Source organism: Etheostoma spectabile, unplaced genomic scaffold (genome assembly GCF_008692095.1).
Source record: "Etheostoma spectabile isolate EspeVRDwgs_2016 unplaced genomic scaffold, UIUC_Espe_1.0 scaffold00003058, whole genome shotgun sequence".
NCBI classification, from domain to species: domain Eukaryota; kingdom Metazoa; phylum Chordata; class Actinopteri; order Perciformes; family Percidae; genus Etheostoma; species Etheostoma spectabile.
In genome coordinates, this window is record NW_022602989.1 from 1 (window position 1) to 17,375 (window position 17,375).

General features: G+C 41.3%; 2 protein-coding genes and 1 pseudogene across 3 annotated transcripts; all 3 read left to right on the top strand.

Annotated features, from left to right (window-relative positions):
• Positions 1 to 3: 3 nt before the first annotated feature.
• On the top strand, positions 4 to 1,892 carry LOC116676334 (protocadherin gamma-A12-like; annotated as a pseudogene).
• A 1,299-nt stretch (positions 1,893 to 3,191) lies between these two features.
• Positions 3,192 to 17,282, top strand: LOC116676336 (uncharacterized). The gene is given in 9 exon segments (XM_032507524.1): positions 3,192 to 4,145; positions 4,148 to 4,331; positions 4,407 to 4,455; positions 4,628 to 5,165; positions 5,522 to 5,725; positions 8,116 to 10,535; positions 14,816 to 15,251; positions 15,254 to 15,457; positions 15,460 to 17,282. Coding segments are annotated over 9 exon segments (6,669 nt in total). The 5' UTR covers positions 3,192 to 3,334.
• Positions 4,300 to 10,600, top strand: LOC116676335 (protocadherin gamma-A12). 2 transcript variants are annotated; one of them, XM_032507523.1, is made up of 2 exons: positions 4,300 to 4,322; positions 9,141 to 10,600. In XM_032507523.1, exon 2 carries the CDS (start codon positions 9,150 to 9,152, stop codon positions 10,563 to 10,565), a length of 1,416 nt encoding a protein of 471 aa, XP_032363414.1. In that variant the 5' UTR covers positions 4,300 to 4,322; positions 9,141 to 9,149; the 3' UTR covers positions 10,566 to 10,600. The 2 variants fall into 2 exon arrangements, with proteins under 2 accessions (XP_032363414.1, XP_032363413.1); XM_032507522.1 differs by lacking the exon at positions 4,300 to 4,322 and having other exon boundaries at positions 7,893 to 10,600.
• Positions 17,283 to 17,375: the final 93 nt, after the last annotated feature.

Sequence of the window (17,375 nt, forward strand, 5' to 3'; positions counted from 1 at the left end):
GGTAAACTCGTACTAGATAACAAACTGGATCGAGAGAAGCAAAGTGAGATTTAATTTGCTTCTCACAGCTTTAGATGGAGGCTCCCCTCAGAGATCAGGTACCGCAGTCATAACACGTCACTGTACTGTTGCTAATGATAACGCCCCAGTGTTTAGCCAGGCCGTTTATAAAGCCAGTCTGCCTGAGAACTCTCCTCCAGATACAATAGTGATCAATGTTAGTGCTACTGACGCAGACGAAGGAGTGAATGGAGATGTGACGTATCAGTTTGGGCACATATCTGATGATGACATACATTTTTTCTCAATTGATTCTGAAACTGGAGAAATTAGAGTAACTGGAGTGATTGACTTTGAAGAAAGGAGTTCTTTTGAAATGAGAGTGAAAGCTAAAGATGGTTTAGGGCTTACCTCGTATGCCAAAGTAATAATAGATGTTACTGATATGAATGATAACGCCCCAGTTATATATCTGAAATCACTGACTAACCCCATACCTGAGAACGTGTCACCTGGTACAGAGGTGGGCCTCATTAACGTGCAGGACAGAGACTCTGAGAATAACAGACAGGTCCGCTGCTCCATTCAGCAAAACGTCCCTTTTAAGTTGGTCCCTTCTATTAAAACTATTATTCTCTGGTGACCACAGGACAACCTGGACCGTGAACTAGTGTCTGATTACAACATTACAATCACTGCCACTGACGAGGCTCTCCACCTCTGTCCTCCTCTAAAACTGTTCAGTTATCTGTAGCAGACATCAACGACAACCCACTGTTTGAGGAACAGTCGTACAGCGCATATGTGACTGAAAATAACAAACCTGGCTCCACTTTATGTTCCGTTACTGCTCGAGACCCCGACGGAGACAAAACGGTACAGTGATTTTTATTCTCTGTTACCCGTGAGGTGAACGGTGCCCCGTGTCCCTCCTACCTGTCTGTTAACGGAGACACGGGGTGATCCACGCTGTGAGGGCTTTTGATTATGAAACAGTTCAGGAGTTTTAAAGTCCACGTGTGGCCAGAGAACAATGGTTCTCCTCCGCTCAGCAGCAACGTGACCGTCAGTGTCTTCATATCCGATGTGAATGACAACTCTCCTCAGATACTGTACCCGCCCGGAGGGACACTCCTTCTGACCGAGCTGGTCCCCAAGCGCACACGGGGCTCTCTGGTGTCCAAAGTGATAGCGGTGGACGCGGACTCCGGACAGAACGCCTGGCTGTCCTATCATATAGTCAGTCCACTGATCCTGGACTTTTCACTATTGGTCTCCACAGCGGAGAGATCAGGACACAGCGGGACATTTCTGAGTCGACAGCATGAAACAGAACCTTATTGTGTCAGTGAAAGATAACGGACAGCCCTCTCTCTCCGCCACCTGTTCCATGTATTTACTTATTTCTGATAACTTGGCTGAGGTGCCGGAACTGAAGGATATTTCTTACGATGAGAAGAACTCCAAACGACCTCTTATCTGATCATCGCGCTGGTGTCTGTGTCCACCTTTTTCTGACCTTCATCATTATCATCCTGGGTGTGAGGTTTTGTCGAAGGAGAAAGCCCAGACTGTTGTTTGATGGAGCAGTTGCCATCGCCCCAGCGCTTATCTCCCTCCTAATTACGCGCAGATGTTGACGGCACGGAACTTTACGCAGCGCTTACAATTATGACGCCTACCTGACAACAGGTTCTAGAACCAGTGACTTTAAGTTCGTGACGTCATACAATGACAACACACTGCCTGCTGACCAGACTCTGAGGAAAAGTCCATCCGACTTTGCTGATGTGTTTGGAGATTTAGAGCCGTCTGTAGAGGTAGGAACCGTTCATCGTACTTCACTGCTCACAATGCATTATTGAGTGGTTTATTGAGTTCTTTTGGTCTCTGTTAGGCATCATTAGTATATGTCTCTGCAATTTAGTAATGATTCTGTGGTTGTTTAAATTAAGTGTTTTCATATTGGAGGAAACTTTGGTTGTCTGGTCACTTCTTAATTCATAAATTACATCAGTATTATTTACATATTTTTTTCCTGGTCTCCTTCAAAACCATGGTAACCCTCACTTGTTGTATATTTGTGAAACTGTTTTTGTTCTTGTCAAGAAATAGGTGTAAATCTTCTTTAAAAAGATTCGTTTCAAGTCCTTTCTCTAAAAGACACACTTTGGTTACGATTCGTTAAAAAAAGTGTTTGTCCGACAATTTAATTTAGTTCGTTGTTTTCGTTAAGATGCTATTTGTGGATTGTATTTATATGGGACTAATTCGGTATTTTAGTTAGAATCACTCACAAGGAGAAAGGTGTTACATTCTGACATTTGCCTGCAGAAAACCTGGGCCTCGTGGAAAACATTGTTACAAAACATTTTTACTAGCAAACTAGTAATGAGTGAAGCTGTTAGTTATTTTTTTTAAATCTACTTTTTTTAATTTTAATCAAGCATGTTGCCGTGGCTCTCGCGAGTCTTTAATTATACATTTTTCCGCTGAAAAGCTTTTTCTTTTTTTTAGTGTCCATCAAGAGATGGAAACGTTGATGGGGAGCTAGCTAACGGTTTAGGTGTAATGATAAGTTGGGGTTTAGTTTTATGAAATTGTATCTTACACACATGATCACAGTCCAAAAACTCTGTCCAAGAGAAACAAGTGTTCCATCTCCTTGTACCATCAGCCCTGCCAAACCTCAAGTGATCTGTCCGTTGTGCTGAAACGCTTCTCAGGCGCTCAGACACAACACATGGAGATGTCGTTTTCTCCTCAGCCATGATGATGCCTGACTGTTAATGATAATGCTAATGATAATGGCTAATAACAAATAAATTTGTATGCAATGCAAATTTCAGGGTTTTGGTATTTGCGTGATTTCCTGTGCTCATTGGCTTGATTTGGAGCGCTCAGTTAAAGTTGAATGCCACAATAATACGTTATTGTTTTTTAATTTTCTAATGCAATACAAGTTTTTTCTGAATTTCTCTTGGAAGTTAAGTCAGAGAGAATTCTTTATAACTGCATTTCATTTAAGCGTAAGTAAATATCATTTTATTGTCGTTTGAGATTCCGTGAGGAATATTTTGACTTCTACTAGTTTGAAGATAAAAAATGACTTATGGTGTCGCTGTTGGCTGGCAGATAACAGACTCTCACCACTCCACCCACTACTACATAGATATCTGCTGCAGATTTTCCGAAGAAACGGTTACATTTCCAAACATATTGTGTCGTGTTTATTGCCGTGAAGTGTTGGATTATTTAGTGATTTTGGCCAGTTTTTATTTTTTTGCACTGGAAAGCAGAAGTGGTTCAAACTGAGGACGCCTTCAGTGTCAGGATGGGAGACAAAGGATTTTCATCGCTTCGTCTGATCTTCTGCTTTGCTTCCTTTATTGTAACGCTGCACCTCGTTAATGGAGACCTGAGTTATTCTATTCCAGAGGAGATGAAACGCGACTCTGTTATTGGAAATCTAGCCAAAGATCTCGGTCTTGATGTGAGGACCTTATCTTCCCGAAAGGCCCGTGTTGATTTTGAGGGGACTCGTAAACGGTACTGTGATATTAATCTGAGGACTGGAGATTTGGTCACATCGGAGAGAATGGACAGAGAAAGCCTTTGTGGCAAGAAACCCTCGTGTGTTGTGAAAGTAGATCTAGTGTTAGAAAATCCTCTGGAGCTTCATCGACTAAGTCTTCATATTCAAGATGTAAACGACAACTCGCCAAAATTCAAAAAACAATTGATTAAAATGGAAATCAGCGAGTCAGCCGACAAGGGTAACCGCTTCTCTATCGAGGAGGCCCATGACGCAGATATAGGTCAAAATGGTGTTCAAAGGTACAGCCTACAAAAGAACGACAACTTTATTCTCGCTGTTGACAGCAACAAGGTTGAACTCGTACTAGATAACAAACTGGATCGAGAGAAGCAAAGTGAGATTAACTTGCTTCTCACGGCTTTAGATGGAGGCTCCCCTCAGAGATCAGGTACTGTAGTCATACACGTCACTGTACTGGATGCTAATGATAACGCCCCAGTGTTTAGCCAGGCCGTTTATAAAGCCAGTCTGCCTGAGAACTCTCCTCCAGATACAATAGTGATTAATGTTAGTGCTACTGACGCAGACGAAGGAGTGAATGGAGATGTGACTACGATTTAAGCCATGTGTCTGATGACGATGCAAATGTATTTTCTATTGATCCTAAAACAGGAGAAATTAGAGTAACCGGAGTGATTGACTTCGAAGAAAGGAGTTCTTTTGAAATGAGAGTGGAAGCTAAAGATGGTTTAGGGCTTGCCTCTTACGCACAAGTTTTAATAGAGTTTCAGATGTAAATGATAACGCTCCAGTTATATTTCTGAAATCCTGACTAACCCCATACCTGAGGACGTGTCACCTGGTACAGAGGTGGGCATCATTACGTGCAGGACAGAGACTCTGAGAATAACAGACAGGTCCGCTGCTCCATTCAGCAAAACGTCCCTTTTAAGTTGGTCCCTTCTATTAAAACTATTATTCTCTGGTGACCACAGGACAACTGGACCGTGAACTAGTGTCTGATTACAACATTACAATCACTGCCACTGACGAGGGCTCTCCACCTCTGTCCTCCTCTAAACTGTTCAGTTATCTGTAGCAGACATCAACGACAACCCACCTGTGTTTGAGGAACAGTCGTACAGCGCATATGTGACTGAAAATAACAAACCTGGCTCCACTTTATGTTCCGTTACTGCTCGAGACCCCGACTGGAGACAAAACGGTACAGTGATTTATTCTCTGTTACCCGGTGAGGTGAACGGTGCCCCGGTGTCCTCCTATCTGTCTGTTAACGGAGACACGGGGGTGATCCACGCTGTGAGGTCGTTTGATTATGAACAGTTCAGGAGTTTTAAAGTCCACGTGATGGCCAGAGACAACGGTTCTCCTCCGCTCAGCAGCAACGTGACCGTCAGTGTCTTCATATCGGATGTGAATGACAACTCTCTCTCAGATACTGTACCCCGCCCCGAGGGACACTCCTTCATGACCGAGCTGGTCCCCAAAGCTGCACACGGAGGCTCTCTGGTGTCCAAAGTGATAGCGGTGGACGCGGACTCCGGACAGAACGCCTGGCTGTCCTATCATATAGTCAAGTCCACTGATCCGGGACTTTTCACTATTGGTCTCCACGCGAGAGATCAGGACACAGCGGGACATTTCTGAGTCAGACAGCATGAAACAGAACCTTATTGTGTCAGTGAAAGATACGGACAGCCCTCTCTCTCTCCGCCACCTGTTCCATGTATTTACTTATTTCTATACTTGGCTGAGGTGCCGGAACTGAAGGATATTCTTACGATGAGAAGAACTCCAAACTGACCTCTTACTGATCATCGCGCTGGTGTCTGTGTCCACCTTTTTTTCTGACCTTCATCATCATCATCCTGGGTGTGAGGTTTTGTCGCAGGAGAAGCCCAGACTGTTGTTTGATGGAGCAGTTGCCATCCCCCAGCGCTTATCTCCCTCCTAATTACGCAGATGTTGACGGCACAGGAACTTTACGCAGCGCTTACAATTATGACGCCTACCTGACAACAGGTTCTAGAACCAGTGACTTTAAGTTTGTGACGTCATACAATGACAACACACTGCCTGCTGACCAGACTCTGAGGAAAAGTCCATCAGACTTTTCTGAGGTCTTTGGAGATTTAGAGCCGTCTGTAGAGGTAGGAACCGTTCAACGTACTTCACTGATCACAATGCGTTTATGACTGGTCTGTTGAGTTTTCAACATCTGTCTGCCACCATGTGTTTATGCCCCCAAAATTATTGTTGTGGTTGTTAAAGCATATTTCTTTGCATGATAGGAGTTTGTTATCCGTTAACTTCGTATGTTACGTCAGAAAACAATGACATCCATTTGGTTTTATTGTCTTTGACCATGAAACTTCTCTTTGTGTCTGTTTGTGAGAAGTGTTTTTTCGTTCTTTACCACATAATGGTCAGTTATGTTTAGGTCCTCTGTCAGAAAGCCACATATTGACTTTCATTCACTGAGGAAATCGTTGTAATATGTAATTCAGGTTGTTGGTGTTATTAAGGGACTGTTCGTGGATTTTGTTATTTGGGACTAATTCACCATTCAGATTAAAACAGTCATTCGCCACCATTGAGTTATTTCAACTTAATCAAAACACTGGTCTTGTGTAAAAATGAATAGTTAGAATAATATTATACCAACAGAATGTAGTTGTGAGCAATGTCACAGGATTATTTTTTAATTTATTATTTTGCGCAGGTTGCGTGAGCCTCTCACATTGTTCGTTGTAAAACATTTTTTAGTGTGTGTCACTGTCATTTTTTAGCAGATTATTGGAATTATAGCTCATAAATGTTATTCAGCCTAGAGGAAGTTGGCTAATGGGTTAGATGTACGAATATTCGTTGCTCACTGTTTTTTTAAACTAATATAAACCCACATTAGTAAAGTTTCACAACACTGGCCAAAACCAAAACAGCGTTCAATATCTTTTCCAATCGGCCCTGTCAAATCTTAAGGGATCTGTCCGGGGTGCTGAAACACTTCTCAAGATCTTGCTCACATCCGCAGCTGGATAGTATTTATCTCCTCAGCCATGTTGTTTGAATCATAAATCAATCAATCAATCAATCAATCACAATAATAAGCTTAAATGTAATTAAATAATGTTGTAATATAAGACATTGCATTTCTGTAATTTACGTGATTTCACCAGTTCCTATTCTTTACATGGAGCGACCAACCATAGCTTTATTTTACGTTGCTATGTTCCAGTGTTGTACTGAACGTTTATCTTGCCCTTTCTTACGGAGGATCAAACTCTAGTACTTGTTTATCAATCATTCATTCAACATTTATTTGTATAGCACTTTACAGCAACCAGCAGGTATCCAAAGTGCCTAACATCAGAATGAGTAAAATGACATCGTACAACAGAAAGAGTGAACCTAGAAAACAGTAAAATCAGAAAGGTTTACAAAGAAACAAAATAATTAAATTGTCACACCACTGGTACGTATTAAAGACAGATTAAACAGATATGTTTTGAGTTTGGAACTAAAAAAACTACATCAGTAACAGTGCGAAAATCGGGGGGTAACTTGTTCCAGAGTCTCGGGGCAGCAACTCCAAAAGCCCCCCCCCCCCCCTCCACCGTTTATACCTGGACCTTGGGACTTCTAAAACCAACTGATTTGAAGACCGCAAAGACCGGTTATGCTCCCGCAAAGTTACAGTTTCAGACATATACTCTGGGGCGAGACCATTTAAGGCCTTAAAAACAAACAATAAAATCTTAGAATCTATTCTAAAACGCACCGGGAGCCAATGCAGGGTGTAGAGAACGTGAGTGATGTGTGCACGTCTAGATGTATTTGTTAAAAAGCAAGCAGCAGCATTTTAAACAAGTTGAAGGCGTGAGATGGAGGTCTGATTCAGACTAACATAGAGAGCATAGCAGAAGTCCAACCTTGAACTAATAAAAGCATGAATGGCCTTTTCTATGTCGTGCCTGCTTGGGAAAGGCTTAACTTTAGCCAGAAGATGAAGCTGGAAAAAGCTCATTTTAACAACGTTACTGATCTGCTTATCACATTTCATGCTGCAATAAAAAGTAACCCCCACGTGTTTGACAGCTGATCTAGTGTATGATGCCAGAGCTCCCAAACTCAAAGCTGGACCATTTTGCATGCCTGGAGTACTCAAAAAATACACTCCGTATCTATAGCCTACTTCAATAACAACCTTAAGAAAGGTCAACCTAATATTTTGTGTCTTTTAAGAAGATTATAGATTTACCACACATGCGCAATTCATTAAAACGCGAGTTAACGTTATTGTATTGTGGTTTGAGACGCAGTGAGGAATATATTTTAACATACTAATGTGAAAATAAAAAGTAACTCATGGTGTCGCTGTTGGCTGGCAGATAACAGACTCTCACCACTCCACCCACTACTATATAGATGTGAGCTGCAGATTTTCCAGAGAAACTGTTACATTTCCAAACATATTGTGTCGTGTTGATTGCCGTGAAGTGTTGGATTATTTAGTGATTTTGGCCAGTTTTTAATTTTTTCGCACTGGAAAGTAGAAGTGGTTCAAGCTGAGGACGCCTTTAGTGTCAGGATGGGAGACAAAGGATTTTCATCGCTTCGTCTGATCTTCTGCTTTGCTTCCTTTATTGTAACGCTGCACCTCGTTAATGGAGACCTGAGTTATTCTATTCCAGAGGAGATGAAACGCGACTCTGTTATTGGAAATCTAGCCAAAGATCTCGGTCTTGATGTGAGGACCTTATCTTCCCGAAAGGCCCGTGTTGATTTTGAGGGGACTCGTAAACGGTACTGTGATATTAATCTGAGGACTGGAGATTTGGTCACATCGGAGAGAATGGACAGAGAAAGCCTTTGTGGCAAGAAACCCTCGTGTGTTGTGAAAGTAGATCTAGTGTTAGAAAATCCTCTGGAGCTTCATCGACTAGTTATTCATATTCAAGATGTAAACGATAACTCGCCAAAATTCAAAAAACAATTGACCGAAATGGAAATAAGTGAGTCAGCTGAAAAGGGTAACCGCTTCTCTATCGAGGAGGCCCATGACGCAGATATAGGTCAAAATGGTGTTCAAAGGTACAGCCTACAAAAGAACGACAACTTTATTCTCGCTGTTGACAGCAACAAGGTTGAACTCGTACTAGATAACAAACTGGATCGAGAGAAGCAAAGTGAGATTAATTTGCTTCTCACGGCTTTAGATGGAGGCTCCCCTCAGAGATCAGGTACTGTAGTCATACACGTCACTGTACTGGATGCTAATGATAACGCCCCAGTGTTTAGCCAGGCCGTTTATAAAGCCAGTCTGCCTGAGAACTCTCCTGTAGATACTGTAGTGGTCACAGTGAATGCTACTGACGCAGATGAAGGAGTGCATGGAGATGTGTTTTACGATTTAAGCCATGTGTCTGATGACGATGCAAATGTATTTTCTATTGATCCTAAAACAGGAGAAATTAGAGTAACTGGAGTGATTGACTTCGAAGAAAGGAGTTCTTTTGAAATGAGAGTGGAAGCTAAAGATGGTTTAGGGCTAATATCATATGCCAAAGTAATAATAGAGGCTACTGATATGAATGATAATGCTCCAGTTATATATCTGAAATCCCTGACTAACCCCATACCTGAGAACGTGTCACCTGGTACAGAGGTGGGCATCATTAACGTGCAGGACAGAGACTCTGAGAATAACAGACAGGTCCGCTGCTCCATTCAGCAAAACGTCCCTTTTAAGTTGGTCCCTTCTATTAAAAACTATTATTCTCTGGTGACCACAAGACAACTGGACCGTGAACTAGTGTCTGATTACAACATTACAATCACTGCCACTGACGAGGGCTCTCCACCTCTGTCCTCCTCTAAAACTGTTCAGTTATCTGTAGCTGACATCAACGACAACCCACCTGTGTTTGAGGAACAGTCGTACAGCGCATATGTGACTGAAAATAACAAACCTGGCTCCACTTTATGTTCCGTTACTGCTCGAGACCCCGACTGGAGACAAAACGGTACAGTGATTTATTCTCTGTTACCCGGTGAGGTGAAAGGTGCCCCGGTGTCCTCCTATCTGTCTGTTAACGGAGACATGGGGGTGATCCACGCTGTGAGATCGTTTGATTATGAACAGTTCAGGAGTTTTAAAGTCCACGTGATGGCCAGAGACAACGGTTCTCCTCCGCTCAGCAGCAACGTGACCGTCAGTGTCTTCATATCGGATGTGAATGACAACTCTCCTCAGATACTGTACCCCGCCCTGGAGGGACACTCCTTCATGACCGAGCTGGTCCCCAAAGCTGCACACGGAGGCTCTCTGGTGTCCAAAGTGATAGCGGTGGACGCGGACTCCGGACAGAACGCCTGGCTGTCCTATCATATAGTCAAATCCACTGATCCGGGACTTTTCACTATTGGTCTCCACAGCGGAGAGATCAGGACACAGCGGGACATTTCTGAGTCAGACAGCATGAAACAGAACCTTATTGTGTCAGTGAAAGATAACGGACAGCCCTCTCTCTCCGCCACCTGTTCCATGTATTTACTTATTTCTGATAACTTGGCTGAGGTGCCGGAACTGAAGGATATTTCTTACGATGAGAAGAACTCCAAACTGACCTCTTATCTGATCATCGCGCTGGTGTCTGTGTCCACCTTTTTTCTGACCTTCATCATCATCATCCTGGGTGTGAGGTTTTGTCGCAGGAGAAAGCCCAGACTGTTGTTTGATGGAGCAGTTGCCATCCCCAGCGCTTATCTCCCTCCTAATTACGCAGATGTTGACGGCACAGGAACTTTACGCAGCACTTACAATTATGACGCCTACCTGACAACAGGTTCTAGAACCAGTGACTTTAAGTTCGTGACGTCATACAATGACAACACACTGCCTGCTGACCAGACTCTGAGGAAAAGTCCATCAGACTTTGTTGATGTGTTTGGTCCGCCAGATGAGTCTCCAGAGGTAGGCCTCATACTATTTTGTTGTATCTAACATTTAAAGTTGATTGTGAGCTTCAATTGGTGTCGCCATGCACTTCAAGAAAACTTGCATGCATGCAAGCCACGAGCTGTTGGATTCCTTTTTCTATGCAGTTTATTATTTGCATAACAATCCATATTCATGATTTGAAAAGGCTTTTTTTTTTTACACATTCCTTCTACTGCTTAATTTTGATTCAGTACCGCTCATTTACATTATCTGGATTGCATTTCTTTCTGTTGAGTGCTATTTTATTTGTTTTGACATATATCAATGACTTATTTCAGCATGTAATTGGGACCTTTCTAGTCATTTATATATCAGTGGCTACATTTTAGCTCAAGTCATTGTAATTTTCAACCAAATGGAGCCCGGGTTTTATCATGACAACCTCTTTTTTACATGCATATACCAAATCCATGTTACTTCATATCTGTGACGGCAATTGGTCCATTGTTTTTTATCACTTGCTTTTGGACATTTATTTGTTTCTTTCTTCCCATCAATGTTTAAAGTAGCAGTATTCAAATTTTGAATTTGTGTATGCAGTTCTTTTTAGAAATACAAGCTGACCAAACATGCATGTTTAGTGACACACTTTAGACTCTGAGGAGAAGTCTTTCTGACTTTGCTGATGTATGTGGAGAGTCAAATGGATCTCCGGAGTAGGAATCTTTTTTTTTCAGACGTATTAAAGATAAATTGGTAACACTTTACTTTACAGTATTGACATAGTCATGATAGACACTGTTATAACTATGAGATGACACTGTCATGAATGTGTGTAAACCTTAGAGACAACTCTGAGACGTTTATGACTTATGTCATCAAGTGTCATTCAGTTTTTGTCATGGCAAGTTGACATTCTTTTGGCTGTCCTTATTATGACAACTTGATATTAATCAAAGTGACATCCCCAGAAATTGCCTTGGTCATGACAAGTTGACATTAAATTTGTCTTGATTTTTACAAGTTGATATTAATCAAGTTGATATTAATTACAGTGACATTACCAGAAGTTGTCATGGTCATGACAAGTTGACATTAACCAGGATGACATTATCAGAAGATGTATTTGTCATAATAACTTGACATTAAAGGTTATTAGAGTGTCCTTATTATGACAACTTGACACTAAACAGGATGATATTACCAGAGGTTGTCATTGTCCTGTCAACTTGACTTGAACAGAAAATCGACCTCTTTTTGTATTCATGACATGTTGACATAATAATAATAATTATAATTAGATGTGCAAGGTTAGAGACCAATTCTATCTCTTTGTCATCTAGATGTGTGACAAGATATTTCACAATACTGGCTGTCATGACACTCATATGACAGTCCAAAGAAATTTAATGTAAAGTCGTCATGACAAATACATCTTCTGGTAATGTAATCCTGTTTAATGTCAAGTTGTCATTACAACAACATCCCAAAAAAATTTAATGACCAAGACCACTTCTGGTACTGTCACTTTTGGTAATGTCAAGTTGTAAAAATCAAGACAACCCATACAGTGTCAACTTGTCCTTTCAAAAACCAAAAGACACTTTAATGACAGAAGTCATACACGTTTATGACTTGTTTATGAGTTCATGACAGTGTCACATCATAGTTATGTCGATACTGTCAAGTAAAGTGATACCAATTAATGTTAATGATTCTTTTAGGTGTCGTTTGACAGGGATGCGTTTTTTGTATGAAAAATGTTTTATTTGTGGTTTCAGATGAAAGAAATTTAATTTTGGAAATTTTTGTTTTTGGATTTGAGGAAAAAAGATCTGTAGTCTTATGTTTGAAGAAGCATTAACTGCTATTTTTTTTGTATCCAGCACTTATCAGATGCTTTTTTTTCTGTTCAGAAAAACACAACAACAAATGAGTGGTCCAGTAATGGCAATAGGGAGTCTAGTATGTATTGTGAAGGCTTACAATCAGTAAGGGTGTGGAGGAGTATCCCTTTGCTTTTAGAATATATGGAATACTACATTACATCTTAACAAATGAACCGTTGTACCGTTATTTTAGTCAAAATAGTACAGTAAAATAATAAAAATACTGAAAATAAAGATAATACATTATAATGATAATAATAATGCATAGAAAATAAAAGTTTATGAATAGGGTGGTGTTGTGGTGGTCATGAATGGTGTTTAAAGTAACATATTTCTTTTTGCATTTTGAACTTAGTTTGCTGGTTATGTAGATCTACCTCTTGAGTTTTCTTGGCAGATTTGGGAAATGGTCTCTGTGAATCAAAATACTGTTGTAATATGCCAGCATTGTTTTTACTAAGATTGATTAAGATTAGCCATCACTTCTGCACAGTGCTATTTTTTCACTACACATAATTAGTTTAGCTGCTGATCCTTCATTTATAATAGCACTATGTGCTATCACCTGTGTGATCCATGGGCCACTTTCAGTATACCCTTGTGGATGTTTTCCTTGTCCGGATGTTGTTGGAGATAGGGTTCAGTACTGTCTACCACCAAGCCATGTAGTGCCAGTGTGACATGCACCAACATTACACTCAAGAGTGACAATACTCTTATACAAGAATTCATTGTTTCAGTAGAAACACGCATCATCTCATGCTTCACGTTTTGTCCACAGAAGTATCAAAAAGTGCTGATAATAAATGTTTAAATGTTTGTACTGATTTGTGAATATCTAATGGAATTATGACGGCTGGTTTGTTTGAAATATTTGATTAAAAAACATTTTGGTAAAGCAATCACATCTAGGCTTATAACTATTAAGATGGCATATTTTAGCAACATAACTTAGCATATAAATGTTGCTGTATTGTGCTACAAATAACCTTGGTCTCAACTATAGACAGGTTTTAATCCTGTTTTTCAGTTATAGTGAACCTGAAAGGAATTCGAAAGAGGAAAAGACCACTTTACTTAAACCATATACTGATTAACCAAAATGTAACTTTAGACTTTTACAATGTTAGGCATACAAGTCAGTAAAATCATGTTCATAATACTTGAATCAGAGACACATGTATTGTTTTGTACAAAAGAAACATAACAAAATAAAATCATCACAGAAGCACACAACAAACGAGTAGAGACAGAGACGGATGCCATCAGTTTACATAGTTGATGAGCAAGCCAGCCAGCAGATATACCAGAAATCCAATCAAAGATACACTCCAGTCTCCTTACAGTATATGTTCTCCTCAATGGAGATGATACTCAGGTCTCCCACCAGCTAATGATAATGTTATCGCATGCACATTGGCTTTTTTTTTTTTTTACATCCGATTGCTCTTTATTTTGTATTCAGGGGTACCCCTTTTGAATTACTTTACAAAACCGAACCTGCTTTCACCGCCTACCCTGGATATATCCAAATGAGGCCCTTATACAGTGCAATAGTGCTTTCAAGACTGATGCCATGCCATGCCAGTTTCTTACTAAGGAGCTAATACTTATTACGAATTTAAGGTTATTTGCTTCTTTCCCATGTTATGTGTGCACAGCTTAGTACATCATGAGCATGGAAGCTACCTAAGACGTATAACATATTCACATATCATTAAGGTTAGTTGTTCCAGTTTAGGTCTCTAGTAAATAGTTGTCTAAGGCCCTTGTTTTCTGTCATGTTATAATATGGGCTTTGATTAAGACTTTTGTATTATAACCCTCAATGTACAACTCTATGCTCTTGCACCTCATACTCCACTCTAAGATTACTGCTTTTGTTCATTTATCTTATACTTTTGTGCATTCACTTTGTCAGTGGTACCCTCGCCTATCAAATTCTTACTGGACTGAAGCAATGTGTTTCTTTTTAGCAAGGTATTAAATAGTTTGGGCCAGCCAGCAAGACTTTCAGTTTGGGACGCCAATTATCTGTTTGGTTGCAAAATGTGTTATTATCTTTAGTAAAACACTCAAATAACTGGACTTAAATATTCCATTTGCTTGTTCTTTTCGTGCATTGATTTGTGGCGAAATATAGTGAAACTAACAAGAAAACGATCAAGTGTAAACATTGTGTTGATCTTGTATGTGCAGACATGGAATTTAACTCAGGGTGTCGCTGTTCACTAACAGAGGAAACACACCTACACTCCTTGCTTGCTTGTTCCTCTAGGTTTGATCATTCTTGTCAAATTGTACCCATGGATGTGCTATGGTCAGCCGTATGCTTCAGTGACACAGTTTGCTAGTATAGTCGATGTTTGCTTATGTAGGCCTGATACTGGACGGCACAGATATTCGCACGGGGATAAATAACACATTTCGACATTGTTGAGTTTTCCATCTTGTCTCAGGATGGCACACAATGGATATTCAGCGGCCGGCCTGCTGTGCAGCTTTGCTTTCTTTGTTCAGCTGCTTCACATCGGTAACGGAGACGTGATCTTTTCCATTCCAGAGGAAATGAAACCCGGATCTATCATAGGAAATATAGCAAAGCAACTCGGCTTAAACGTGGGGAAATTATCTGCTCGAAAGGCCCGCATTGACAGCGAGCTGAACCGTGAACAGTACTGTGACATAAATCTTAACACTGGGGATTTGTCTGTGGCTAAAATAATCGACAGAGAGGCGCTTTGCGGTGAAAAGGCATCTTGTATCCTTACATTTGATTTAATCTTAGAGGCACCTCTGGAGTTGCACCGAATTTCACTACAAATACAGGATATCAACGATAATCCGCCTGTTTTTACCAAGATGAAATCAAGATAGAAATTAATGAATTGGCTATGAAAGGATCTCGCTTCCGTGTTTTGGAGGCACACGATATAGATATTGGGCAAAACGCCGTTCAAAGCTATGCATTGCAGGAGAACAATTATTTAGTGTTGGAAATTAAGTCAAAATCAGATGGGGGTAAATTTTCAGAGCTAGTGTTGAATAAGGAATTAGACCGCGAGGAAAGCATGAATTGAGATTATTGCTCACTGCACTAGATGGAGGCAGTCCTCAAAGAACTGGCACTGCAACTGTCCATGTGACTGTCCTGGATGCTAATGATAACGCCCCAGTGTTTAGCCAGACCGTGTATAACGCCATTCTGCCTGAAAACGCTCCCCTAGATACTGTTGTGGTTACAGTGGCTGCAACTGATGCAGATGAAGGTCTAAATGGCGACGTGACTTACGAATTAAGTCGTATTTCGGAAACGGGTAGAAGAGTATTTGCTTTAAATCACAACACAGGAGAAATTAAAATAATAGGACCTTTGGATTTCGAGAAAGAGTCAATATATGAAATGCGCGTAGATGCCAAAGATGGATATGGGCTCACCTCAGATTCCAAAGTGATAATTGAAATCTCAGATGTAAACGACAACCCACCTGAAATCAATTTGAAATCACTGACTAACCCCATACCTGAGAACGTGTCACCTGGTACAGAGGTGGGCATCATTAACGTGCAGGACAGAGACTCTGAGAATAACAGACAGGTCCGCTGCTCCATTCAACAAAACGTCCCTTTTAAGTTGGTCCCTTCTATTAAAAACTATTATTCTCTGGTGACGACAGGACAGCTGGACCGTGAACTAGTGTCTGATTACAACATTACAATCACTGCCACTGACGAGGGCTCTCCACCTCTGTCCTCCTCTAAAACTGTTCAGTTATCTGTAGCAGACATCAACGACAACCCACCTGTGTTTGAGGAACAGTCGTACAGCGCATATGTGACTGAAAATAACAAACCTGGCTCCACTTTGTGTTCCGTTACTGCTCGAGACCCCGACTGGAGACAAAACGGTACAGTGATTTATTCTCTGTTACCCAGTGAGGTGAACGGTGCCCCGGTGTCCTCCTATCTGTCTGTTAACGGAGACACGGGGGTGATCCACGCTGTGAGGGCGTTTGATTATGAACAGTTCAGGAGTTTTAAGGTCCACGTGATGGCCAGAGACAACGGTTCTCCTCCGCTCAGCAGCAACGTGACCGTCAGTGTCTTCATATCGGATGTGAATGACAACTCTCCTCAGATACTGTACCCCGCCCCGGAGGGACACTCCTTCATGACCGAGCTGGTCCCTAAAGCTGCACACGGAGGCTCTCTGGTGTCCAAAGTGATAGCGGTGGACGCGGACTCCGGACAGAACGCCTGGCTGTCCTATCACATAGTCAAATCCACTGATCCTGGACTTTTCACTATTGGTCTCCACAGCGGAGAGATCAGGACACAGCGGGACATTTCTGAGTCTGACAGCATGAAACAGAACCTTATTGTGTCAGTGAAAGATAACGGACAGCCCTCTCTCTCCGCCACCTGTTCCATGTATTTACTTATTTCTGATAACTTGGCTGAGGTGCCGGAACTGAAGGATATTTCTTACGATGAGAAGAACTCCAAACTGACCTCTTATCTGATCATCGCGCTGGTGTCTGTGTCCACCTTTTTTCTGACCTTCATCATCATCATCCTGGGTGTGAGGTTTTGTCGCAGGAGAAAGCCCAGACTGTTGTTTGATGGAGCAGTTGCCATCCCCAGCGCTTATCTCCCTCCTAATTACGCAGATGTTGACGGTACAGGAACTTTACGCAGCGCTTACAATTATGACGCCTACCTGACAACAGGTTCTAGAACCAGTGACTTTAAGTTCGTGACGTCATACAGTGACAACACACTGCCTGCTGACCAGACTCTGAGGAAAAGTCCATCAGACTTTGCTGAGGTGTTTGGTCCACCAGATGAGTCTCCAGAGGTAGGCCTCATACTAATATTGTCTAACATTTAACGTTGATTGTGACCTTCAGTTGGTGTCGCTATGCACTTTAAGTAAACTTGCATGCACTGTATCAAATAAGCCACGAGCAGTCGGATGCCTTTT